We start from the raw sequence: 22,896 nt of genomic DNA on the forward strand, positions 1-22,896 counted from the left end.
ATAAATTGCCACACCTCCACCCCTACGCTGCAGTCTGTCCTCGCGATAAAGCTTATATCCTGCAAGCAATACACTGCTATCAACAATATTATGATTTAACCATGTTTCTGTGACAGATATTATATCGAATTTATCATATACTACTTCTTTAAAATCTGCAAAACTAGTCATTAGCGAGCCCACATTGATATGACAAAACTTTACTGACATCATTAAAATATCCTATGAAAAACTAGATCTTAAACTAGAATATATAAAACGAAATATAAATATAGACAGCTAAAATTTAAGATAAAATTATATTATTAAACAAGAATTTGACAACTATTATTAAACATAACAGCACACAAATACAATAACAAACAACATTGTGGAATGAACCAAACCGACAATACTCAATACACCAACTATCTATTATTTAATTATTCATTTTCATATCATAAAGAAAATACACTAGCAAACTAACAAAATGATATAAATGTGTAGTATATTAATGTATATGAAATCAATTAAAAAAAAAATAAACAAAACAAAAGATTAATCTATTATGCATCAGTCAAGAAAGGTATCTAGTTATTTTTGCGACGGGTTGTGGATCTTAATGTTTTCCTTTTCTTGGTGAAGTTTTCCTTAGCTCCGCAATCGACTGGCAGTTCTTCAGCGTCACTATCGCTGCTATTATTAATTATAATATTGTCCTTACGAAGATTTAATTCAGGTATACGTATTCCCAATTTTAACTCGCTCAATGTGAAAGGCTTGTCCTCTATATATAATTTATTCCTATAAATATGAGCTTTTAGGTTTTGTTCTTTAGCTTGTTTCAGTTGNTTAATAATAATTAAAATTTTTATACGACTTTAAGTTCGGTCAGGCAATATTTTCATCTGAGTTTCTACATTAAAATTTCAAATTCGTTACTATATGTACCTATGTGGTTCGTTTATTAAATTTCGGAATAATGAATAAGGCTAAATACAGGTTACTGGTCAGCTGGGAATTTTGTTAAACTGGCGAAACAAAGTTCGGTTTTTAATTATTGTTATAGAGCAACCCGAATTACCCTGCATAAAACCTATTAATCTACCTTCGCCACACGAAAAATTGGAGTAATTAATAAGGCCGCCCTGCTCTGATAAAGTCAGTGAAAAGTTTTCATTTAGCTCTCCCAATGCGCACCCCTTTAACTTTTATTTAGGACTGTTTAAATTTAAGGATCTAATTTATTATTCTAATTTGGGTGGGTGGGACGAATAAGATCCGGTCCTTAGCAACTGATGGGGCATCGTTATCAAACAAATTGGTATACCCGTAGCACTTCTGATAATGTAGAGTTTTCGAGAGGTTCGTACAGAAAATATTATAATTTCCTTGAATTTGATGTGGTCATATTAATCGAGGCTAAAAAGGAAGCAACTTTATTCTAATAATTGATGATTGAAGTTTTAATGCCGAATAATAACATTTTATAGTTGTTCAAGATACATTCTTTATTGTAAGGACGGTTTTGTTAAAAAAATACAATTGAAGTAAGTGCTTTTAAAAACCGTTTGGGTGCAGTGAAAAGATTTGTGTGTCTTAAAACGTTTTATCTTCGATCATGTAAATTCTTCTAATAAATAGTTAATTTCTCATGAATATTTGTGTAATTACATACATATACCGATTTTTTGTAAATCTCACTTTGAAGGCTAGTGTTTTCTAGTGTCATAACTGAAACGACACTATTAAAAATTTTACCTACAGGGTCTCCGATATGTATGAAAACGATCACTTATCTTTTAAAGTAAGATGGCTATTGAAAATTCATAAGACACAGACGTTTTAAGGTTTTTAAAAATCTATTACAATTCAGAAATATTAAGTACCTATATAGGATTAGTCAAAAAGTCATGACGAAACAAAGTAACTTTCTCTTTAATGGAACACCCTGTATATTATTCCATATTTCAATCCTTCTCGAAATTATAAACAAACTTCATATAGCACATCATGTGCCTAAACTTAACCGTTTTCGAGATATCGAACTTTGAAAATCATTTTCTTATAAATTATACAAAAATATTTTAGTCCATTAAGTTTATAGTACTTATATCAAGTTACCTTTGAAAGTTTCTAGCTCCATAACAACGCTGCGTCATTCTTTTGTCTAATAGTCATTATCTTGACAAGATATGTCAAAAATACATTTAATGTGAATAATTTTCTCGCAAAAATGGCACATTTAAGTGAAATTAAGAAAATTTTTGAATGTCATGTTAGATATGGTGGAAAATCCAATACATTCGAGACAACAGAGGGCTTTAAATCATGACATGGGTCGATATTCCATGCAAAAAATTTGCAAACGGGAAAAATTACATCCATACAAGAATTGAGGAAGACGAGTATGATCGTAGAATCGAGTTCTGCGAAGTTATTATGAATAAATTAAACAAATATGCCAACTTTGTCAGCCACATATTGTTTTCTGACGAATCTACATTTTGCACGTAAACCGACACAACTGTAGGTATTGATCAGACCAAAATCCACATTGGATAGAGGAATTTCACATCCAACGACCACAGAAAGTAAATGTTTGGTGTGGCATTATTTGTGGGCTCGTCATAGGACCCCATTTTAAGAAAACCTTGTTGTTTTTTAAAGTATTTCAATGAAATTTGGTTTCTGTCAATATTTATTGTTGGCTATTTTTTTTTGGAGAATAAAGATATAAATCGACGCTTTACTGTAAAAGAAGTAGACCTACTTGTTGCATACCTACTGATATAATTAGTTATGGAGAGCCAAGCGTTTGGGGGTATTCTGATCTAATTAAACTTTACCCTTTTGCCATTTACTAAACTGTTTTTAGGATTTAGATCAAGTTATCTCTAGTCAGAAGTCAACGCCTACTGTGATATATACCTCTGAATGTTATTTATGATACTATAAGCAAAATGTGATGAGATGAAAGCTACATAAAATGTCTACGTTTACTCAAAAATGCCATAAAAATTATACCTATTCAATAAATATATCTATAACAATATAAGTTAATCTAAAGTCCCTGTATTAATAGAGTACGTCAATTTATTGTTCTATTACTTTGGAGCCAAGATGGCGTTCGGTATTTATGATTTTTTTTTACTGACAGAATTAAGTTTCAACAAAAATGTAATTTTTCCAAAGTTGATATGCGAGATCTGTCCAAAAAACAACTGAACTTTTTGAATTACGCCCTAATGGTAACATTTAGTGATAAGTGGTTGGCAGCCAGTATGTTAAGATTCACTCTCGATGTAGGTCAGCGGTCAGGAACGGTCTGAAAAGAGGTTTAAATAATGATTTGAACATTTTTTTTTCAGCGTAAATATGCATTTTAAAATTTTATTAATTACATATTCGTATTTTTCCATATTTTCCCTTAAAATTAATGGTATTATGACCGAAACACCCTGTATATTCACTTGTTGCGGAGTAACCTGTGCAAAGTTGTTTAAATTTGCATTTGCATCGAGTGTGTCACAAATAGAAGAACTACGTTGGGAAACTGGTATATTATTTGTAAGCGACATTATCTATAACTTTATCATAGTTTATTAAACAAATTATATGTCATTTACTTACATTTTCCCGCATTATACAGCTGTGCAGATATACCTGTAAAAATAATTTTACAGGGAAATTATATCAAACTTGTAGAAAAACTTGTTTCGCCTGTAAGTTTTCAATTTAAAGAGATCTAATATGTCAAATCCTATACTATATAAAATTTATTAATTTCAATGTATAAATAGTTTTATTATAAACCGTTACAAAAATTAAAGGATAAAAAAATTATATTAAATTTGCAACCTAGATTTTTTTTTAATTTTTATCCTTAGTTACAAAATGAAATATACGACGTACGCGCGCTATATAGTTATATATTGTTACATATTCGGAAAGCTTATGAAAAGAACTTTTAATTAAAAAAAAAGTCGACAAGATTCGCTGAGAAACAACGGAATTACAGACTGTCAAATATATTATTTTCAAGCGAATTTCGCTATTTTAATGGCAGGACTATGAATATTATCGTCATTTTCTTCGGACTCGCTATCGTACGCTTCCCCCACCCTTCCGCCGCGCCACGGCTCGCCGAAAAATCAAGTGACCCACTGACTTTTGACAATATTTCTTATGCACTTAACATACTTCCACAAATAAAATATTTTTATCTGGGAAAGTACTCGGGTTGCCCGTTATGACAGTATGTTTCTTTTGCCGTTACCCACCTAATTTGTTTAACAATAGTCTGTAACTCCATTGTTTTAATGTTTTCTCGTGGAAATGAATGGAAAAAAATTATAAGCGAAAAACGTGAATTTACGTAAAAATTATAAAATTAACCAGCCTGTAAGCAATCTTCTCTCCATTTTTATGACTGTGGAGACTAATATGTTATTGTACATAATATTTAGCATCTAGGTATAGTGATAAATTCAACTTGCCGAAACAAAAAGTTGCGCCCAACTCTATATTTCCTGGCCTATATAAGCCTAATGCTATATTTCTAAAGTGTAGTCAAATGTAGATTGCAGATTTGACTGTTTTACACACTATACATTCTGGAAACTATTGAAAATGTCAGGTTTTTATTAACACGTGCTCGTTTAAAGGAAACTTCCAACTTTAGCTTAATTGCGAGAACAGTTCTCTTTGTACAGCAGCAATGCTATGGTGTTTTTAATTATCACCGTAAACATTCTTTCACCCGTTGACAGGTAAGTATCTGCTTCCGCAGGCCCTTATGCAGAACACAATTAACAGTTTCCAACACACATAATTTGCAGCCATTAACAAGACCTCTCAGATCTATTGTGTTCTCCCAGAAACGGCCGACTCGATGCCTGCTCATTTTATTCATTTGTTTTAATTACGGCGTGCCGTGAACTTTTAACAAGGGCTTCATGGTTAATTACATTTGAACTTTTTAAGTATTATTTAGCGCTGCAACCGCCGTTTTGCGCCTCAAAAGGTTCTTACTGGCGGCGGGTTTCGTGCTGAAATGTGGGCTCTTGTAATTTGTAACGCGAAACCCTGAATTGGAATGATTTGTTCAACTTCGTTTTTACGTGGCTGATGTATCCTTTGTAATCGGAATCCTCAGCATCACTGGATTTGTCTTTGGAATAAAATCTGAGTTGTTTCTGAAAAGCTCAGATTTTATTACAAAGGCAAATCCAGAGATTGAGTTTATCTCTAAACGACATACTCTTGCTCTGAAAGAATAAATTTATTACGAAATTGATTTTAATGTCATCCTTATCTTTTTGTATTCACTGGATTAAAAGTTCTTAATGTTTTAGTCAAAGCTAAACCAATCCCTCTAACAAAAATGAACGAAGAACATTCGTCAAGGTGGCTGCCGAGGTAATTTAACTGATGTTAAAGAACAATATAAAATTGTATCCAAATTTGATGCTTCAACAATTTTTGGTCCGGTTGCCTCATCATAATATGCATTTTTACACATACTAAGGGTATTATTAAAATACAAAAAATAATTTTAAAATACAACAACAAACCTCAAAGTCGCCTTAGATAGCATAACAATTCTTCAAATTAGTTATCAGGTATACCAAATAGCCTGAAATACCTTTTAAATATTTTAGAAATGGCAAAATACATCAAAATAGCATTAGAAATGTGTCGTAAACTTCAAATATATAAGAAAACAGTAAATATGTATTGCGCATTCTTGGCTTAATGAATTCGTAAATAAACATAGTTGCAGAATGTGTGTTGATGAAAATCCTCAAACGAATCAGAAAGTTTTTATTCTCAGAAGGTGATACAAATCGTTATTGGAGAGCATTACAAAAAATCTTTAGCCTAAATTTATATGGGCACACATTGTTTTTTTTTAACAAGATGCTGCATCTTGTCATATAAATCGCCAGACAATTGATTTATTGCAAAAACAGTTTCCTTTCAGAAAATGTTCTTGGACTTTTTCCTATGAGGTTATGTGATCTATTTGGTTTACAGAAACAAGCCACATACAATTCTATATCTTAAACTGAATATTTAATGAACCATTGCAAATATGTCACGTGAAATGAGTAAGTTTTTGAAAATTGGATCTTCAGTATTTCAATCAGTCACACGAAGTCGAGGAGAATATTTAAACAATATTATTTTTAAAATTAATGTATCGATTGACTTTCAAAATGCAATAAATATTATTTATCCACAATCACCTTATAACCGGACTTTTAGCCACACATATGAACCGTCTAAAGTGATACTTTATCAACTAGTGGAATAAAGTAACCTTATTTCACTAGTATAATAATGAAAAAGTAATAAACCTACAATAAACCAAATTTTATATATTTACTTATTAACATTAACATTTACTTTTGTAGCAATAGATATTTCGTTTTTTGTTTTATCACATTTAACTTCCTCTCTGTTGATAACAACCCTTGTAGCATTGTTGCCATCATTTTGGAAACGCATAACATCTGCCAAAGTTTGTGAATAATTTGCACAAGTTACGGATGTCTCTTCTTGTAAGAAACAGCTATATTTTCCTTGAATTTTCCTTGCAATATCAAGTTTGTTCCCCATCAACATAACTTTCTGCTACAGAGAAGCTCTTCCGTCCACCATGCCGTTTGATGGATGTAAGATCAGCACGTTTATTGGCCAATAAAGTTGTTGGAATGCGCCTCATATAATGGCCAGTATATGCTTGTCGATTTGCGATATTCAGGAATGAAGCAACTATTGAGGGTACCTTCGCCATTATGTTGATTCCAACAGGCTGAGAAGTACATTGATTGATGTATCTTAAAAAGAATCTTGTCTTGTGTTAGGCGAATTGGGCGCAGAGAAATATGTTTTTTGCTTATTTCAACAGCATTCACGCAAAATCCTTCTTTTGTAATTGTAAATTTTCTGGAAATGCCTGTCTTGGTGTTAGGTATTGAAACAAGTAGTTAACTGCCCCAGTAAAAAATTCTTCAATATGTGCTCTTTCCAATACTGCAGCCTTTTTGCTTTGTATCCTTTCGATTCACTCTTCAAATAAGCAGTAAGCTTGTTATATTTTCCAATATCTATATTTGTGTAGACCTTTATAGTAACCTTCAACATATTTGCATATTTTTTCTTCAAATTTAAAAAATACGATAGCATAACTTCTTCATTTATTGTTTTTATTCTCCGTTTTTCCCTCCATTCGTAAAATTAGGCGAACACTTTTTCGTAATGTTCTTTGGATTTCGCTGGCAAGAAATGAAAAATTGCTTCTTGAGCTTCTTCAAAAACAGCCACAGGAACACAATTAAGTACTTTCCTGCATTTTTACCAAATTCAGATAGAACTGTTTATTAAATAATTGATAATAAACAACGTACCAGAGCAACCAGTAGGTATAACAAAACCTACCACATTTCAGTGAGTACTAGTAAGAAATATCAAGTCGTGCGAATCTTTTTTTAATAAATTCCAATAACTCTGATTCCAGAAATATGATTGTGATGTGATTATGGAAAAAACGTTGTATTGCATTCGTGTTTTAATTGCCTTTTATCCACTTAAGAATATAATGCTCGAACTACGTTCTTCCGTGGATAAAACTAAAAACACAATAAATAACTATGATTTTATTATTTGCAGTTATTATTATGTTTCACTTTAAAGTTCCGACACGTTTATTGCAACACCATTTATTTTAAAGTATTCTCAAGCTTTTAAGGTATTTTCACATATTTAATGGCTATCCCGAAACATTTAGAAAATTTCGAAGTGTTTCTAATGCTATCTTGACATATTTTACCAATATTAATAACATGAATAATTCTGATGGTTGTTTTATGTTTCAACAGCATATCTACTGTTTAAGTTAAAACTGATTGTTCCGTTAGATCTAAAATCCTCTTGTATTTCGGTATTAGTCTAATATGGGTAATTATAGAAACTACGAGTTGGTAACTATAGAAAATGTAAGCAAAACGCTGTTGCCGCAGAATGAATGCAGGCGAATCATTTTCCTCTTCGGCAAGTGTTCCAAGATTTGTAATGCTCGTTTAAAGAGCAAAATTAAACACTTAGTATAATGTGTCATCTTTTTCTACTTTTTATTACAAGTTTTTATATGTCAGTGTCATTAGTAATTTGCTTGGTAATTCTAGATGCCGCGTTTAATGGAACCAGAGAAAGTGAGAGCTATAACTTTACTTCAGAATGATTGGTCATTTCAGATGATCTGCTGAGCATTGATCTGACAAGAACAGCATATTTAAACTCAAAGAAAAATGGATTACGGAGGGTCACGTACGTTATGTTCACGGAGGTGGACATCGAAAAGTAAGCACCACCTAAGAATAAATCCTTTCGACATGGCAGTAGCAGCTTCCTTTGAGACGAATTTTCCTGGATCAGTGCGAACTGCAAGGAAGCGGGTGATAGATTCGGAGCTGAAGAATTATGTGGCCGCAAATATAGTTGCTTTAACTCCCCAGTATAAAGAACAGAGGTTAGAGTTTGCAAGACAATTTGTAGGAATCCCAGACAACTTCTGGGAGAATATTATATTTTCGGACGAAAAAAGTTTTCAGTCTTGCTCCGATGCTTCTGTCCGTGTCTACCCACCATTAACGTTTGGGTTGGATAAGCTGCCAAAGTCCTGATGTTTGTTGTGACTATGCTGTATCCTCAGAATTTCACTTTCATGCAGGATAATTGTCGTCAGAATGGTTCATTGATAACATCGATGTTTTATCTTAGTCCTCAAAGTCCTGGGGATATTGTATGGTGGAAAAAATTTACGGCAGAAACTTCAGTCCAGTTAACGTCGAATAACTTTGGGAGGCAATTGAAAACGCATGGGATAACATCACTGAGGATTATAACAAGAAATTAATTTTATCAATGCCATGTAGATTGCAGTGTTATAGACAAAAATGGTGCTTGGACAAAATACTAACTTTACAAATCGCGTTTTTTTGACGGCGAAAAGTGTTTCATTTTTAGATCTCGTCGACGGCGAATGAATGGCCGTTAGAATGTATAAAATATTTCAATATAAGATAAGCTTTTTAAGCTTCTAAGAAGTTCAGAAATAATATCACAGCTGGTCTATCTGATATTTTTTGCTATCTGAAATATCCCTCTACCTGATTTAATTCCCTTCAATTTATAGGTCCGATTGAAAGATGTTATCCTGTTAAGAGATCAAATTGAATTACCAGAGAAACGTTTACCTCGCTATAAATTAATTGGGTTACTAGATGGAAGCTATATTAGCAGTGAATTTGATTGGCGTTTTGTCGAGTCCCGTGCGACGTTGCATTTCTTGCTCTTATACAAATATTAGGGTGGCAAGCAACGTAAATGTAAACATATTAATATATTTATGTCACTCAGAAGTCACGAAATAGAATCGTATTGATTAAATTGATTTTGAAGACAATAATGGTATAGTTGTGAATATACGTATTTCCGTTCAAATTATATTTCCAATGTATTATAAAACAATACAATATTTTTAGTCTTAAAATTTTGAACAGTTGTCAGGTACGTCAAATTATTTTATTAATTAATAACAACAATAACAGCAGAGCAGGAGCAGTTGAATTTATTGACATAAAATACCTGTTATAAAAATTTATTTATGTATTTCTTTCCTTGGGAAAGAAATGTTTTCAATTTTTTGTTCGTTCATTTGCACTGCAAGTTTTGCCTTGCGCTACGTCAGGTTTTACAGTGGACCAGTTTCCAGTGCCGTGCAGAAGTGTATTTTCGTGTGTGTGTGTTCATTTTCGAACTGCACTTTTTGATATTTTTTTACAAAATTGTATTTGTAAGAATCCCCTGTACAATTAAAAATTGGATAAGTTCTGCATCCCCCTGTATAGACCGTACTTCTCACATATTTAATGTTTTTTTTTATAAATCTGGGAGCACTTCTCTCCATGCAAATTTATCGCACTTGGTATTTGGAAAGGAAATGTTGTAACACAATATGTACAATATGTACTTACAAGAACATGTACACAGTTTACAGAAAGCAAGAGCGCCAGAGTTTACATTACGTAAACACGTAGTATTTGTCTGCTAATTTATCTTGCTGTTTAAGGTGAAAATATAGGCACATCAAGTAATGTAACTAAGCTTCTTCGGTTATTATTGTTTTTTTTTTAATATATACAAGGAATTTAAACTTGGATAGGATATTTCAAGAGCAAATATATCGATGTGCAAAAACTTGATTGGTAGCATTTTTTTATGGAATAACTTTTTCAGTGCCTACACATCGATAAGATGAAAGTTTTTGGGAACCAATAGCTCTGTCACTGTTTATAGGTGTTGCAGTTAATTGGCGGTATTCATTAACGTTTTTCACCATATCCACTAATTAATGGTTATTGGGTGTCATGGAACCCGGGGTCGATTCCAGAGATTGTCAATAGTTTTCCACCGATTTTGTTTATTATTAACTTTAAGCGATTTTAACGATTTGGAGTATTGAAAATGGTCGTATTAATGGATTCTACTTATCACTAAAAGCTTGTAAACACCATATGTACTTTAAATAAATAGTCTAGGTTTGGTTGAGGTATAATTAAACATAGTTTCAAAATATGAACCTTATGGTACCCGAAAGTATCCTTAAAAATTGACGAAGCAAGTGAAATGAAAAAGTCTGACTATTACTACAAATTATTTTCTTATTCTGATGTCACTAATAAAAAATAACTTATAGGTAGTTGAACCGGGGGACTATGAACTTGAAATCCAATTTGGTTTCAATAAAAAAAATTGCCAACTTTGTGACGTGAAAAAAAATAAGGACGTTGAAGGTAGGTATATCAAAAAGAGTCAATATTCTTTCTTCCTACGCAACTACGTTCATGTCAAACAGCTTGTTAACAGCAGTGTGTCCGTTAGAAACTTGAACTTTTCTACAAAACAGGCAAAAAGTTTTTATATTTTATTCGGATATTTCTCTGTAGTCTATATCGTAAAACACAAGTTTGTTGAAGAACTTTCTGGGACAAGGTAGCAGCTCACAAGGGTTTCAGAAACTTTAAGGTGGTATACAGGGTGTCCCAGATCTTGACAGGCATTATCCGGGAAACTAGTCGAGATAGAAAGAAATGTTATATAGAAAAGGTTTTCTGCTTAAGAAGATGCGTTTAATCATATTATTTTCATAATATATAGGGTGCCCCAAAAAGATGGTATTAAGAACTTAAATTTTTTAAATGGAACAAACTGTATATTTTTAAGTTTTTGGGTTCTCCTTTTATTTCTGAACATATTTGATTAACCATATTCTATACCTATCATTAACCGTTTGCGACATATTAACAGTTTAATTTTGATTCAGACCTTTTCCATACCTACCTACTCTTAAATAAATAAAGTAGGTGTTTACACACGTCAAAAATTCTTCAATGTAGCTTTGTGACAGTTTCATTGATTAAATTTCAAACACTCCATTTAATTTTCAAATAAGTATTAGATACCTATGCCATTAATTTTTACACCAAATGAATATGTTGATATGTTACTTATTTATGGCGAGTGTCGAAAGAATTCAGGAGCCGCAGAACAATTGTATAGGGAAAGTAACAAAGCTGAAAATAATAAATGTGTCTTTATTTTCAGCACAGAGTTAAAACTGCTTTTTATGTTGAACTTACAATAATATAGACATAAATATACAAAATAAAATAATTTCTGGTATATAAATCAATATGTCTGAAATGCACGAATACGTAGAAAGGAAATTACGCAAAAAATTCATGTCATCTGACTTGCTTTCTTCTGATACGCTGGAATGGTGGAAAACTAGAAACGGACATTAAATATTCTAAATGGATTTTTGCGAAATAAATTATAAAAAAAGTATAAAAAACTCAATTAATTATTGTAAGTGCAAATACGTAATAATTGGACATACATACTTTTAAATTAACATTGGTCTGCCCAAATTAATGAAATTCCATTTATGAGGATCCAATCCATAAGGGAACGTCTTGGGCAAAACAATTCACATTTTCTCTTGAATTAAAACGAATAATTCTTCAATTAAGTCCGGAAACGGTCCCTTAATTGAGTTCTGCAACAGAATTAATTGAAGTATACATTGGAATTTTGCTTTATTAATCTTGAATTGAAACTTTTGAATGTTTTTTATAAATTTCGATTTTCCGACTCGAGCAAGATTAATTGAAGAGTAAATCAATGAAGCCATTTAATTTAATGGGTTGTTTATGTTTAAGAATCTTTAGTGGCGCCCTCCATTGTCTTAACCACTTGATAATAATTGCAACTATGTGATATTGCATTCAGTAAAATATAGTACATATAATGAGAACTAAAGAATTAGCTAGGTAATCCATAGCTATCTTAGTCATCGTTCCCATTATATCGAAAAATATTGAAATTCTAAAATTGTTGTAGAATATTGCAAATACTACCTACTATTTAAGCAAAACTAGTGAAATTTACAAAATTATAGAATTTTTTCGTTAATTAATATCAGAAAAGTTAATTAAATATTGGTAGTATTATGAAACTAATGCGTTTCATATTGCTTAAGAAAATGAGCAAACTTATATACAACAGTACAAAAATATATATTTTTTGTTTTTAAACAAATATATCAATATAATGATTTACTCTCAGGTTACTTCCTGTAAATAATGGAATTTAATTAACTGATTTTGGTGAAAATCCTTCAAGGTAAAAGGAGGCAATTTTTCATTATTTGACATTCTTTCATCGCTTCCCAGGAAATAACTCAGACTTTGAAGTTTTAAATATGACGCTCTCTATATTCTTACATTTTTTATTCCACTCAAAAGCGATTTTAAATTCCCAGGATATAAAAAAAGCTATAAAAGTATTCAAAGTATTTGATATTTTTAGGCTCGTTTTTATTTGCGCTCTAGATTGTAATAAATTAATTCACTTCAAGCTAATAGTCAAAGTAAGAAAGAATTTACATTCTTTTTTAATTACTTTATTCCCAATAACTCTTAAAAGTGTAGAAAATATTTAATTTCGATGCAGGTCATTATTTCAAATAATCTAATATTTTATCGTTGGTTACGATAACTACATTTTATTAGTAAAATACATAAACAAATACAGAAAACGCATTTTTTTTTTGTGAAACCACTCGAATGCTATGATTTTTAATAATCCATTTCCCATAACAATTTCATACGACTTGGTTCTGTAAGATACGTAACAAGAATCTCTCATACCTGGATTTCTACTGGAAGAAAAATCATTCGAAGATTGCAGGTCACTGATTTCAAAGCGATTCATGGTTGATTGAAATTTTTTTTATTAGAGGCATGCAATTTCCTTTAAAGCCGTGTAAGGTGAATTTGCTTACGTAATAATTCAAAATGTTGACGTATGGAAAGCTAAATTGCAGTCAATATTGGAGAAGTACCTTCCAAAAGAGATTTTTGATGCTGATAAAATAGGTCTTTTTCCCCAGCTCTTCCCACAAAAAAAATTGTATACAGAAACGATGGGTGCATGAGGAAATTCAGGATGTTGTTGTGTTCGAACATGAAGGAGATAACGAAGAGCCCTTAGTTATTGGTATAAGTAAGAAGCCCAGATATTTTAAGTAGCGTATTTGGATAAATTGACATAGATTGGGTGTCCAATAAAAGAGTATAGACAACTACGAATGGCTGGAACATGGCTAAAAAAACATTGACATGAAGATTAAGAGAGGAAAGAGGAACATAGTTTTATTTCTTGATAACGCAACTTCTCATTCGAAAACATTAGAAAACAAAAAACTTATTTTCTTCCTTCAATACGCTACCAATTTACCAAGGCATCTTTCAAGACTTTAAAGTAATTTATAGACGTATGCTTGCTTGTTAATCCACTTTAATGGACACATAAGAGTCACACATTGTTAGGGAAAAGCATTGCGTTAATATAGACATCAGGAAAGAAATATTTCCAGTAACGGTAAAAGATTGTTTCCATAAATGCAGATTCAGTCTATGTGATAAGTGAATGCGATAAAGAAGATGATCAAATACCAAATTTTAATTTCACTAATTTAAATTTAAGAATATACTCAGTAATTCATGATGATTTGAAAACTGACAATCTATATGTCTGCATTATTTATTGTATCGATAAAATCAATGATTAAATCAAAACTGAAATTGAAGTAGAGGAACTATTTCAAGTGTTTCAGAAGCACATAAAAATGAAATGAACTTGATAATTATTTTTTGAAATCTAGCAATTTTAACTCACATCACTTAGATTATTTCTCATGCTCAGTACTTGAAAGCGAATCAGAAATATTTAACAATAAAATTAAAAAAGCAAAACAAATGAGAATTAACTACATCCACTGGGAGATGTAGACTTCGGTAGTGCTACTCATTTTTATACCAATAATCCATAAAGCATACTCTTAATCAAAGATTTTCTTCTAATATTGGCCATTTTAATTAATAGAACAACGGGCTTCTGTTTGTAAAACTATTATTGTCAAAATTTATCATTTTTTTTCTTCCAGGTACATTTTTAGATAAATACAGGGTAGGAAAGTACCGAATAAGAAGTGGATCTTATTTGTGGAAGGGCGAAATGGGCGGTGACTATTAGACGCCTTCACTATAGCCATTCTTGTCTATCACATGGACTTCTATGGCTTACTTTATCGCTCTCACGTAACTTCAGATAGACCATCGGTACTTTCCTATCCTGTATACAGTAATTTAAACTTTTTTCTTGTATAATATTCTTTTTTCTAATTATGTAACATGCTTTTTTATATTAATGTATTAAATAAAATAAAACCAGTTTTTTTTCACTTATTTTTACTCAGCTCAGCTGTATTTATAAAATTGTGAATTTGTTACAGCTGAAGATTTTTCGATGCCACGAAATCTTACTGCCAGTACATACAGAATGACTAAAGGAACGGTGAATCTGAAGATAAACGCGTTCAAACGGTCCTGCGGTCGAGTGCAGGTTCTTTGAGGCGGCATCAGGCCGTAAGTTTTCTATTTGAATTCGAGAAAGCTCTCAAACACAGTATTAGATCACGGTGATCGATAAGGCGCTCAGTTAACTTTTCCGACGGGCGAAATATGCGATTTTGACGTTCCCACCCTTATCACATCCAATATACGTATTGACCCGCCTGTCACGCAATTTACCACAGGACGGGATAAGATATTTAAAGAGTCCTCTGTTCATTGTGACATATCAACGCGTTTGTATCAATTTCTGCCTTATCTGAAATGAAAAATATTGGCGGAGTTGTCGTGAGCAATCGGTTAACAAAAAGGGCGGCAATAACTAGGTTGGTGCAAATATTGAATTCAAAATTATGATGAATTAAAATTTGGTCACATATTCTTAAAACAAATTTGTGGCCCCTTTTTCGGAGTTACAGCCCCCTCAAATGCGTCCCTAACAATAGACTTTTTTTATATTTCAGAACCCTGTTGTACGAAAATCACTAAATTTGGTACACAGGGGTTTCATCACATGTGGAATCTGATCAAAATGTGATCGAATGCGTATTCGATTCACCATTTTCTCAAAACCATTGCGTTTTACGAAAAAAATATCAAGTGACAAAAAAGTTTCTAAATGCAATGGTTTTCTAGGGAACTAATAATTTTTGAGAAATTAAAATATGTGACCAATTTCTTTTTGGTTCTAAAGACAAGCAGGCCCACGTAAAAGTGTATTAAAGGGGTTCCCCGCCAAAAAGCGAACTCAAAAATCAGGCTTTTTTCGGAAAATATAAGAGAGTAGTAATTTGTAGAAAACTGAAAAACGAATCCGAAAATATCACGGTTGTTATCGTAGAGCAGTGGCGTACTATTTTATTTAGAAAAATATGCCACCGATACCCTGTATCTCCGCCACTGGAGCATGCAAATTCTAGGAAAAGCCCTCAGACTTTGGACAATGTTTACATAAATACATGTGCCCAATTTCAAATTATTTCACTTACTAAATAGTTTTTAAATTATTTAAAAAAATTAAAAATATTATTTGAAATTTAACACCCTGTACCTTTTTAACGAAGCGTCCTAGATAAAAACTTTATAGGAAAGACTCCCTTTAAAACTCACCAAAGAATACGAGGTTTCATTTTTGGACACCATTTGTGAATCACCCTGTATAACACACGTTGTTACATAACATTGTTGTCATTTTATAGTATTTTTCGAAAAAATATTGTTTGCATCTCGAACGCGAAATGTTTTTGCGTTCTCCAATGAATGGAATTTCCGTTCTTGAACACAAATGTACCATTTGGCGTTCTAGATACAAAAATATTTATTAAATTTACGATTACATTTACGATAAATTAATTTGGCGCTTATCTTGAAAACAATCTAAATTAGTATAACATTCCCTTTTATTTTTATTTTACTATAATAAAAACCACGCTAATTTGCGATAAAAAAATCTCTGTCATTATGAAATACAGTATCAAATTTATGTCAAGATAATGAAATACTTTTTTATACTATTGTTAATCTAGGTGTGAAAAATATTTAACACTCATATGTGAAAGGAAAGACGGATAGGTTTTTATTTTCACGTTTGAAGCAATCAGATTATAATTTCTGGACACAAGGTACGATTGTTTTATTACGTTCTATTTGCTAACCTTTTTCCTGTAATATAATGCTCTTTCTCTAGTGCCATAAATAGACCATTTCTACAATTTGCAAAACATCTCTCCGAGTCCTTTATATCCATTCATCTTTAATTTTAAGTAATTGGCTGGCAATAAAAGTTCGTCACACTGAGCATAAAGTAACAACATTTTATAAAAACAGCTAAAACTGTTATGATGCCATCTAGATACGGTCAATGTTTTACAAAGTTAATATAACTGTGACAGGATTTATCAGTTGTCAAGTACAGTTCAAAGTTTTCTTCGGGGTTGTTTGTTCCCGAATATACGAAATGGTCGATTTGATTTACTTGTTTGCCACTGTAACACTGCGATTTGTAAACTTTTGAAAATAGAGACTGTAAAGGGAATCGCAAGAGAAGTTGTCTTAAAAATTGTTTTTTATAAGTTTTATTCTTGGGGCTTTCTATATAATGTGTATTCTCAATGGTTGAGTGATTAGTAACTGATTATTTTAAAATAAATATTATTAATGCTCTCTATTCGTTTCTAAAAAACTAAAAAATATACGAAGATCAATATGTGTAGATCAGTGTCTAAGAAATTCCAATATAAGTATTATTGTTAATAATGCTACCCAGTTTAATGGGAAATTGTTGGTGTGTGTTCAAATAGGGCTAATAGCTGTTCTTTGTTTTTTTAACCAACAGGGTTTTAAAGTTTGAAAAAAATTTGGAATTTCGAAAAGATCTCTGGAACCATTTCACTAATCGAATTAAAAATGTCGGCAGTTACTTTTTTAATTCCAGAATTTCATTGAAATGTACATTTTGTACCTATATCACAAATTTGGACAAAAAAATGTTCATCAATGGTCAGCAAAAATGTCATGGCATGTAACAATAGGTCGTTTGTGATTTGATTCAAACTATTTTATTTAATTTTAGTATATTCTAATGCTAAGAAGGTGTTTACTAACATTTTCATCTTAATGTATTATAACTAAAAAATCGATTTAGCTGTCAAAAACGTGCAGATAAGAACTTGCCTTTTAGTAATAAAATAACTGCAGAATCTTGCGTTTTTACTTGAATAATATTTTAAATCTTTGTATACCAAATTAATAGTGTTGTGGACGAAAAGCCTCTTTTACCTCGAAAATTATTGCGTTTGATTTTCGACTAATGTATTTTTTTTACATATTAAATATATCATTTTACTTACTAAAGATATCTTCTTTTGATGATCTTCGACTTACTGAATTTTTTTTTAACTTTGTCATGGAAAGGGACAACATTTCATTAATGTCCTCAGGGAAAATCATGTCATGATAAGTCCCTCTATAAATAGAATAGAATATATCAAAAGTGTGTCGATGCGGAAGGACTTCTTTTGGACAATTGTTGTAGGACTCGCTATTTAATTACTTACTCGACCTATTGGCTAATGTTATTTTATTATTTAGTTGTGATAGTTTTACCAGAAATAAAATTGTTTCTATAAAAAAACCGCCAGTGGCGTATTCTTTTCTTCGGAAAAGTTGGCGGACGCTTTAGTAGCACGTCACTGGTTAAAAGCGGGAAGTTTTTATCAAATAAACGGATTAATTTATAAGGAAAATTCAATAAAACGTAAAAACAAGCCCAAATATCTCCTAAACTGTTGTTACTGTTGTTAAAAAACACCAAGAGACATTTTTCATTAATTTAACATAACAGTACCTGAATATAACATTATTTTTACAAAAAACAACCAGTGGCGTACTTTTTTCTTCGGAAAATTGGGCGGCACCTCCAGTAGTACGCCAGTGGTTAAAGTCACAAGGTTAATATTACATTCAATGAAAGGTCTAATAAAGTGAAAAAGTTAGTAAATTTCATTTAATTCCGTCAGCACATTATGAAGAATGAAGACATATCAGAAAATATACATTTTTTTTGTAAACTTTAACACCCTGTATCTCGAATACTGAGTCCCGCAGGAAAAAAGTTTATAGAGCAAACTCTACTTATTTTTTGGTAATGAATGTAGTTTCTCTATTTAAAATGAAATCACCCTGTATATTATTGGTTAGTCTTGATATCTTATGTCTGGATATCATATAATTTTGTAATAATTTTCAGCAATGTTCCCTGCAAAATTAATTTCCTTTCAAATATCTCAACGAAAACTTTTTGTTTGCCATTATCTTGCCGGAAAAAGAGTTACTTCGGCAGTACCATGTTGCTTCACCTCACGCTGCTTTTGAAAGTGGCTTTACGTGTTGTTGCTCTCCGCTAAAACATACATTTCATATCGAGCAGACTTTTTTTACACTGGGGTGTTGTTATCGGCCCCTTTCTATTGCCATGAGCAGTTTCCTTCACTCATTAGCATATTTTTTTGAGGTTATCGAGTTGTGGGATCTACGGGACTGGTCTTATCGCCGCATAAAGATACGATTTACTGTTCTCATTTGTATTCAGAATTTTGCCACTTTTGTTTATGCCTAAAGCGAGTTCTCCGATTGATTTTCGTCCCACCAGACGGCAAAATTCCCTCTTAAATGTGGAGTGGCTGCGGTGGGGTATGTTTATTTGATTTGATTCCGTCGAAAACAATAAAAGGAGAATATAAATGCTTCACTTTTTTCGAAACGTTTTATAAATTAAGATAGTGACATTACTTAAATCTTTTACATCGCCACCAACCCTAACATTGAACTCCAACTGAACTGAAGGGGTGTTTATGAACCTGGAAATTTGTTTTTAACGGACGACAGGTCTTGACAAATGAAATGGATTGCTAAAAAATTGTATTAATAAAAGATGACTATATCAAAAGAATCGATTCTAACATAACATTCTACCTCTCTTATCTTTGGTGCTTCCGTAGAAAAATACAAAGGTCTAGAAAATTTTACTGTTGTTTTAAAACTATACTTAAATGAATGACTGTTGCATTTTGGATATATTTTAACACACTGTATATTTTTACATGGATAGAATTCCACCTAAGAAAAACAATGATATAAGAATTTATATCAAACAATAAGGAGGATATTGGCCATATCTCTCTTATTATTAGAGTTAATCTTATATCACTATAATGTTGCATGTAGGTAAGAATATACCGGGAACTCTGTTTTAAGAATTTGGCTTTTATTGCCAAAACGCAATATTCTATCGTTTTTCTATGTACAAATTTTGAAGTCACAAGAAAATTTCCTACAACATCCGCCCATATAATTTTTTTATAAGTATAAATGTAAAAAAGATAACAAGGTTAGAATATTAGGTAGGTACCTATGTGAATAACCCTGCTCATATTTAAATAGGGTCTTTAATTTACATGTACAAATAAATTGCCTCCAATGCACAATTGTGCAGTTTTCACATCTATAATTTTTTATCTTAGTAAAAAATATTGTCTCAGTCGACCAGCATGGTTTTATGGAAAAACGCTCCACTAATACTAATTTAATTTGTTTCGCTCAGTTTGTTTCTGAGGAAGTGGACAAGTTAGGGCAAGTGAATGTTGTTTACACGGATTTTTCCAAAGCATTTGACCGGGTAGATCACTCTTTGCTACTATCTAAATTGGGCGGTTATGGATTCTCTTAAAAATTGGTCAATTTATTCCGGTCTTATTTGTCTAATCGTTTTGGTTAACAAATGCTAGCTTGTTCCAGCTGTTAAAGGCGGAATCCTCTGTGAAAGAATGCAGGGTATTGGACAATGTGTTTCCAATTCTGAAATGCAAATTGTCCGAAAAATTTCCTTTTTTCATTCTAACACGTGAGTTTAACAGCTAACAATGAAATAAATAGAACAGAAACTTAATGTCATTTGTATTTAATTTAATTTCAGTTAAGCAAAAGTTATGAAAATTTTCCTGCTTCTAAATTGGTATATTTGTAAAAAAAAACAATTTAATTTCATTTTTTAAGTGGATAAACTTTTAGTTTCCTGTTTGATTGTATGAAGATTTATATTTTATGTTTAAAAAAAAACATTTATTAATTTTCTAAGATGAGACATTTATTGACAAAGCCATTTCCATTCTGTCTATAGGAAATCTAAATTCGAAGCTTTAACGCAACATTTCAGTCTGTTTATAAAAATGGAAAGCATTTTATTGGATACTGCGTATTTTTAGTACCCTACGTTTTGGGAAAATATAACATTGTTTAAATTTAATCTAGCAGCCAAGTTAATAACATTTACATATAAATGTAGTCGCATTAATGGAGTTTGGATAAATTTCACTCTGGTAGATTAAATAGTCCACTTTGCCTCCCCTTTCACATAAATCTTTGTTTGTTAATTAGCGCATTTGTGCAGTCCGCTTTTGTACGCTCTGTAGTTCTTTGTTTTTCGCAGCAAATGGCAAATCAAAGGTTAACTGCAAATACGTTCGAAATAATTACGTCCTAACTCCAATTTCCTAATTAGATACATAATAGGTATGCTATTTCGGCTGATCACTCAAATATCTTGACATTTCTGGTATAAATTGTCAAATATCAGTTTAAACTTGGAAATGAACATACCATGAGTTATTTTAATTGCCCAAAATGACGCTTTTTGTTTTTTAGGGGTAAAAACTACCCCTAAGTGAAAAAACTTGAAAACATTAAGTTTTAAGCATTTTATTGATAAAAATCTTGTTGAAGCACAAAGATTAAATAATGCTCCATGTTCACGAACATGTTTTATGATATATTTGATCTTTTCGACCCTTTATTTAACCCTTAAAAACTACCCCTATGCAAAATATAATGATAAAAATTACTTTTTAAAGATTTGGAATGATTAAATCATGCAATTATTTAAAATAAAAATTTCCTTATATTGTACTTACATGAAATAATATTTTACTTTTGCCATTTTGAACTCTTATAAACTACTCTTTTACCAATATTAATGTAAAATATTTTTATTATAATCGATTTTTAAATATAATCAATCATAAAAAAAATTGCTACGCTGCAAATAAATAATCACACTAAATTTTTTTACTTATTTTATTTGTATAATATAATATATAATATATAAAAATGAGAAAGCCTATTTTGCTCCGAAAAAATGTCATTGGTTTTTTTGTCATAACTCGGTTAATTTTGAAGCTATAGTATCCTACAAAAAAACATTTTAAAGATAATTTCAAGAGCTGTAAGGTCGTTTGCATATAAAACCTTTTAAGTCCTTCGTTTTTTAAAGGGAAAGGATCGAAGGGCTCGAGACAGAGATACTTCAAGCGGCGATATCTCCTTTATTTTTTATGCTATACGAATAAAAAAAAGCAAAATATTTGTTGAAAAAAAAGCTACATTTTTGTTGTCTATATTTTTTTACGTATCTTTCATAGTTTCAGAGTTATTATATAAATAAGGCAATTATTTTTTAATAATGAAAAATACGTTTTCAATTTTTAACCGTACATTATTAAAAAAATACGCATTCTAAACCGATCTAACTTCAGGATCGCATTAAAAACACTAAAATAAAACTAATTATAAAGGATCTACGATTAATTTTAATTCTGATGGAAATAGTACAGCCTTTACTACTATTTTCTTTAAAAAATATTAGGAACCCATCTGTTTTTGACGATAACTCCTTCAATTTTGCTCTAATTAACTTTTATAAGTGCTCATTTTGAAGGTCTTTTTGAGTACTATAAAAAACTCCTGGAGCATTATACACGTAAAATTAATCCTTTTTCCGTTATATGACGTTGAATAAATCGATTCGAGTATTCCCCCCAAACCAAGTTCCACTAACTATATTTCGCTTTGTATAGGACATACAACACTTTTTAAAACACGATTTTCTTTGTTTATTTATAAGCTACATTTTTGTTCATTACACTTTTTTTTAATAAAATGCGTAAACGTAACGTAACGCGAAAAATAATTGAAAATTTTTTTTCACTCAAAGTTCCAAGTTTTCAATCGTGAATAAAAATCTGATTTCTCGAAAAAATTCTTCGAATATTTTTTGCTCAAAATTTGATTCTCTATCGATTTCCAGCGTTATTTTTGAAAAAAAATTCCACCCCCGAGAAGGGGTGTCAACCCCCAACAGGGTGGAAGCGTCAATCGGCGCTATGTCACTAATGTTCATAGACCTTTTCTCTAACTATCTGCCAAATTTCAAGTCGATCGGTTCTGTTTCAAAGAATTCAGAGGTGAAAAACTTCGATGACTGTACTATTAACTAACAGCTTTTATTTAAATGAACAATATACAACTTTTTCCCTAAATA

At 31.3% G+C, this 22,896-nt stretch overlaps 1 protein-coding gene across 1 annotated transcript in view; it reads left to right on the forward strand.

The window, feature by feature from the left end:
* Positions 1–8,378: 8,378 nt before the first annotated feature.
* The window catches only part of LOC108913578 (gamma-aminobutyric acid type B receptor subunit 1-like), a gene marked incomplete at its 3' end in the record, with an annotated part of 145,620 nt that continues 131,102 nt past the window's right edge, over positions 8,379–22,896 (forward strand). Inside the window, exon 1 of the mRNA XM_018719145.1 lies at positions 8,379–8,537. Coding sequence (XP_018574661.1) covers positions 8,379–8,537 — 159 coding nt within the window. The remainder of the gene's footprint in view (positions 8,538–22,896) is intronic.

Source organism: Anoplophora glabripennis, unplaced genomic scaffold (genome assembly GCF_000390285.2).
Source record: "Anoplophora glabripennis isolate ALB-LARVAE unplaced genomic scaffold, Agla_2.0 scaffold759, whole genome shotgun sequence".
NCBI lineage: Eukaryota > Metazoa > Arthropoda > Insecta > Coleoptera > Cerambycidae > Anoplophora > Anoplophora glabripennis.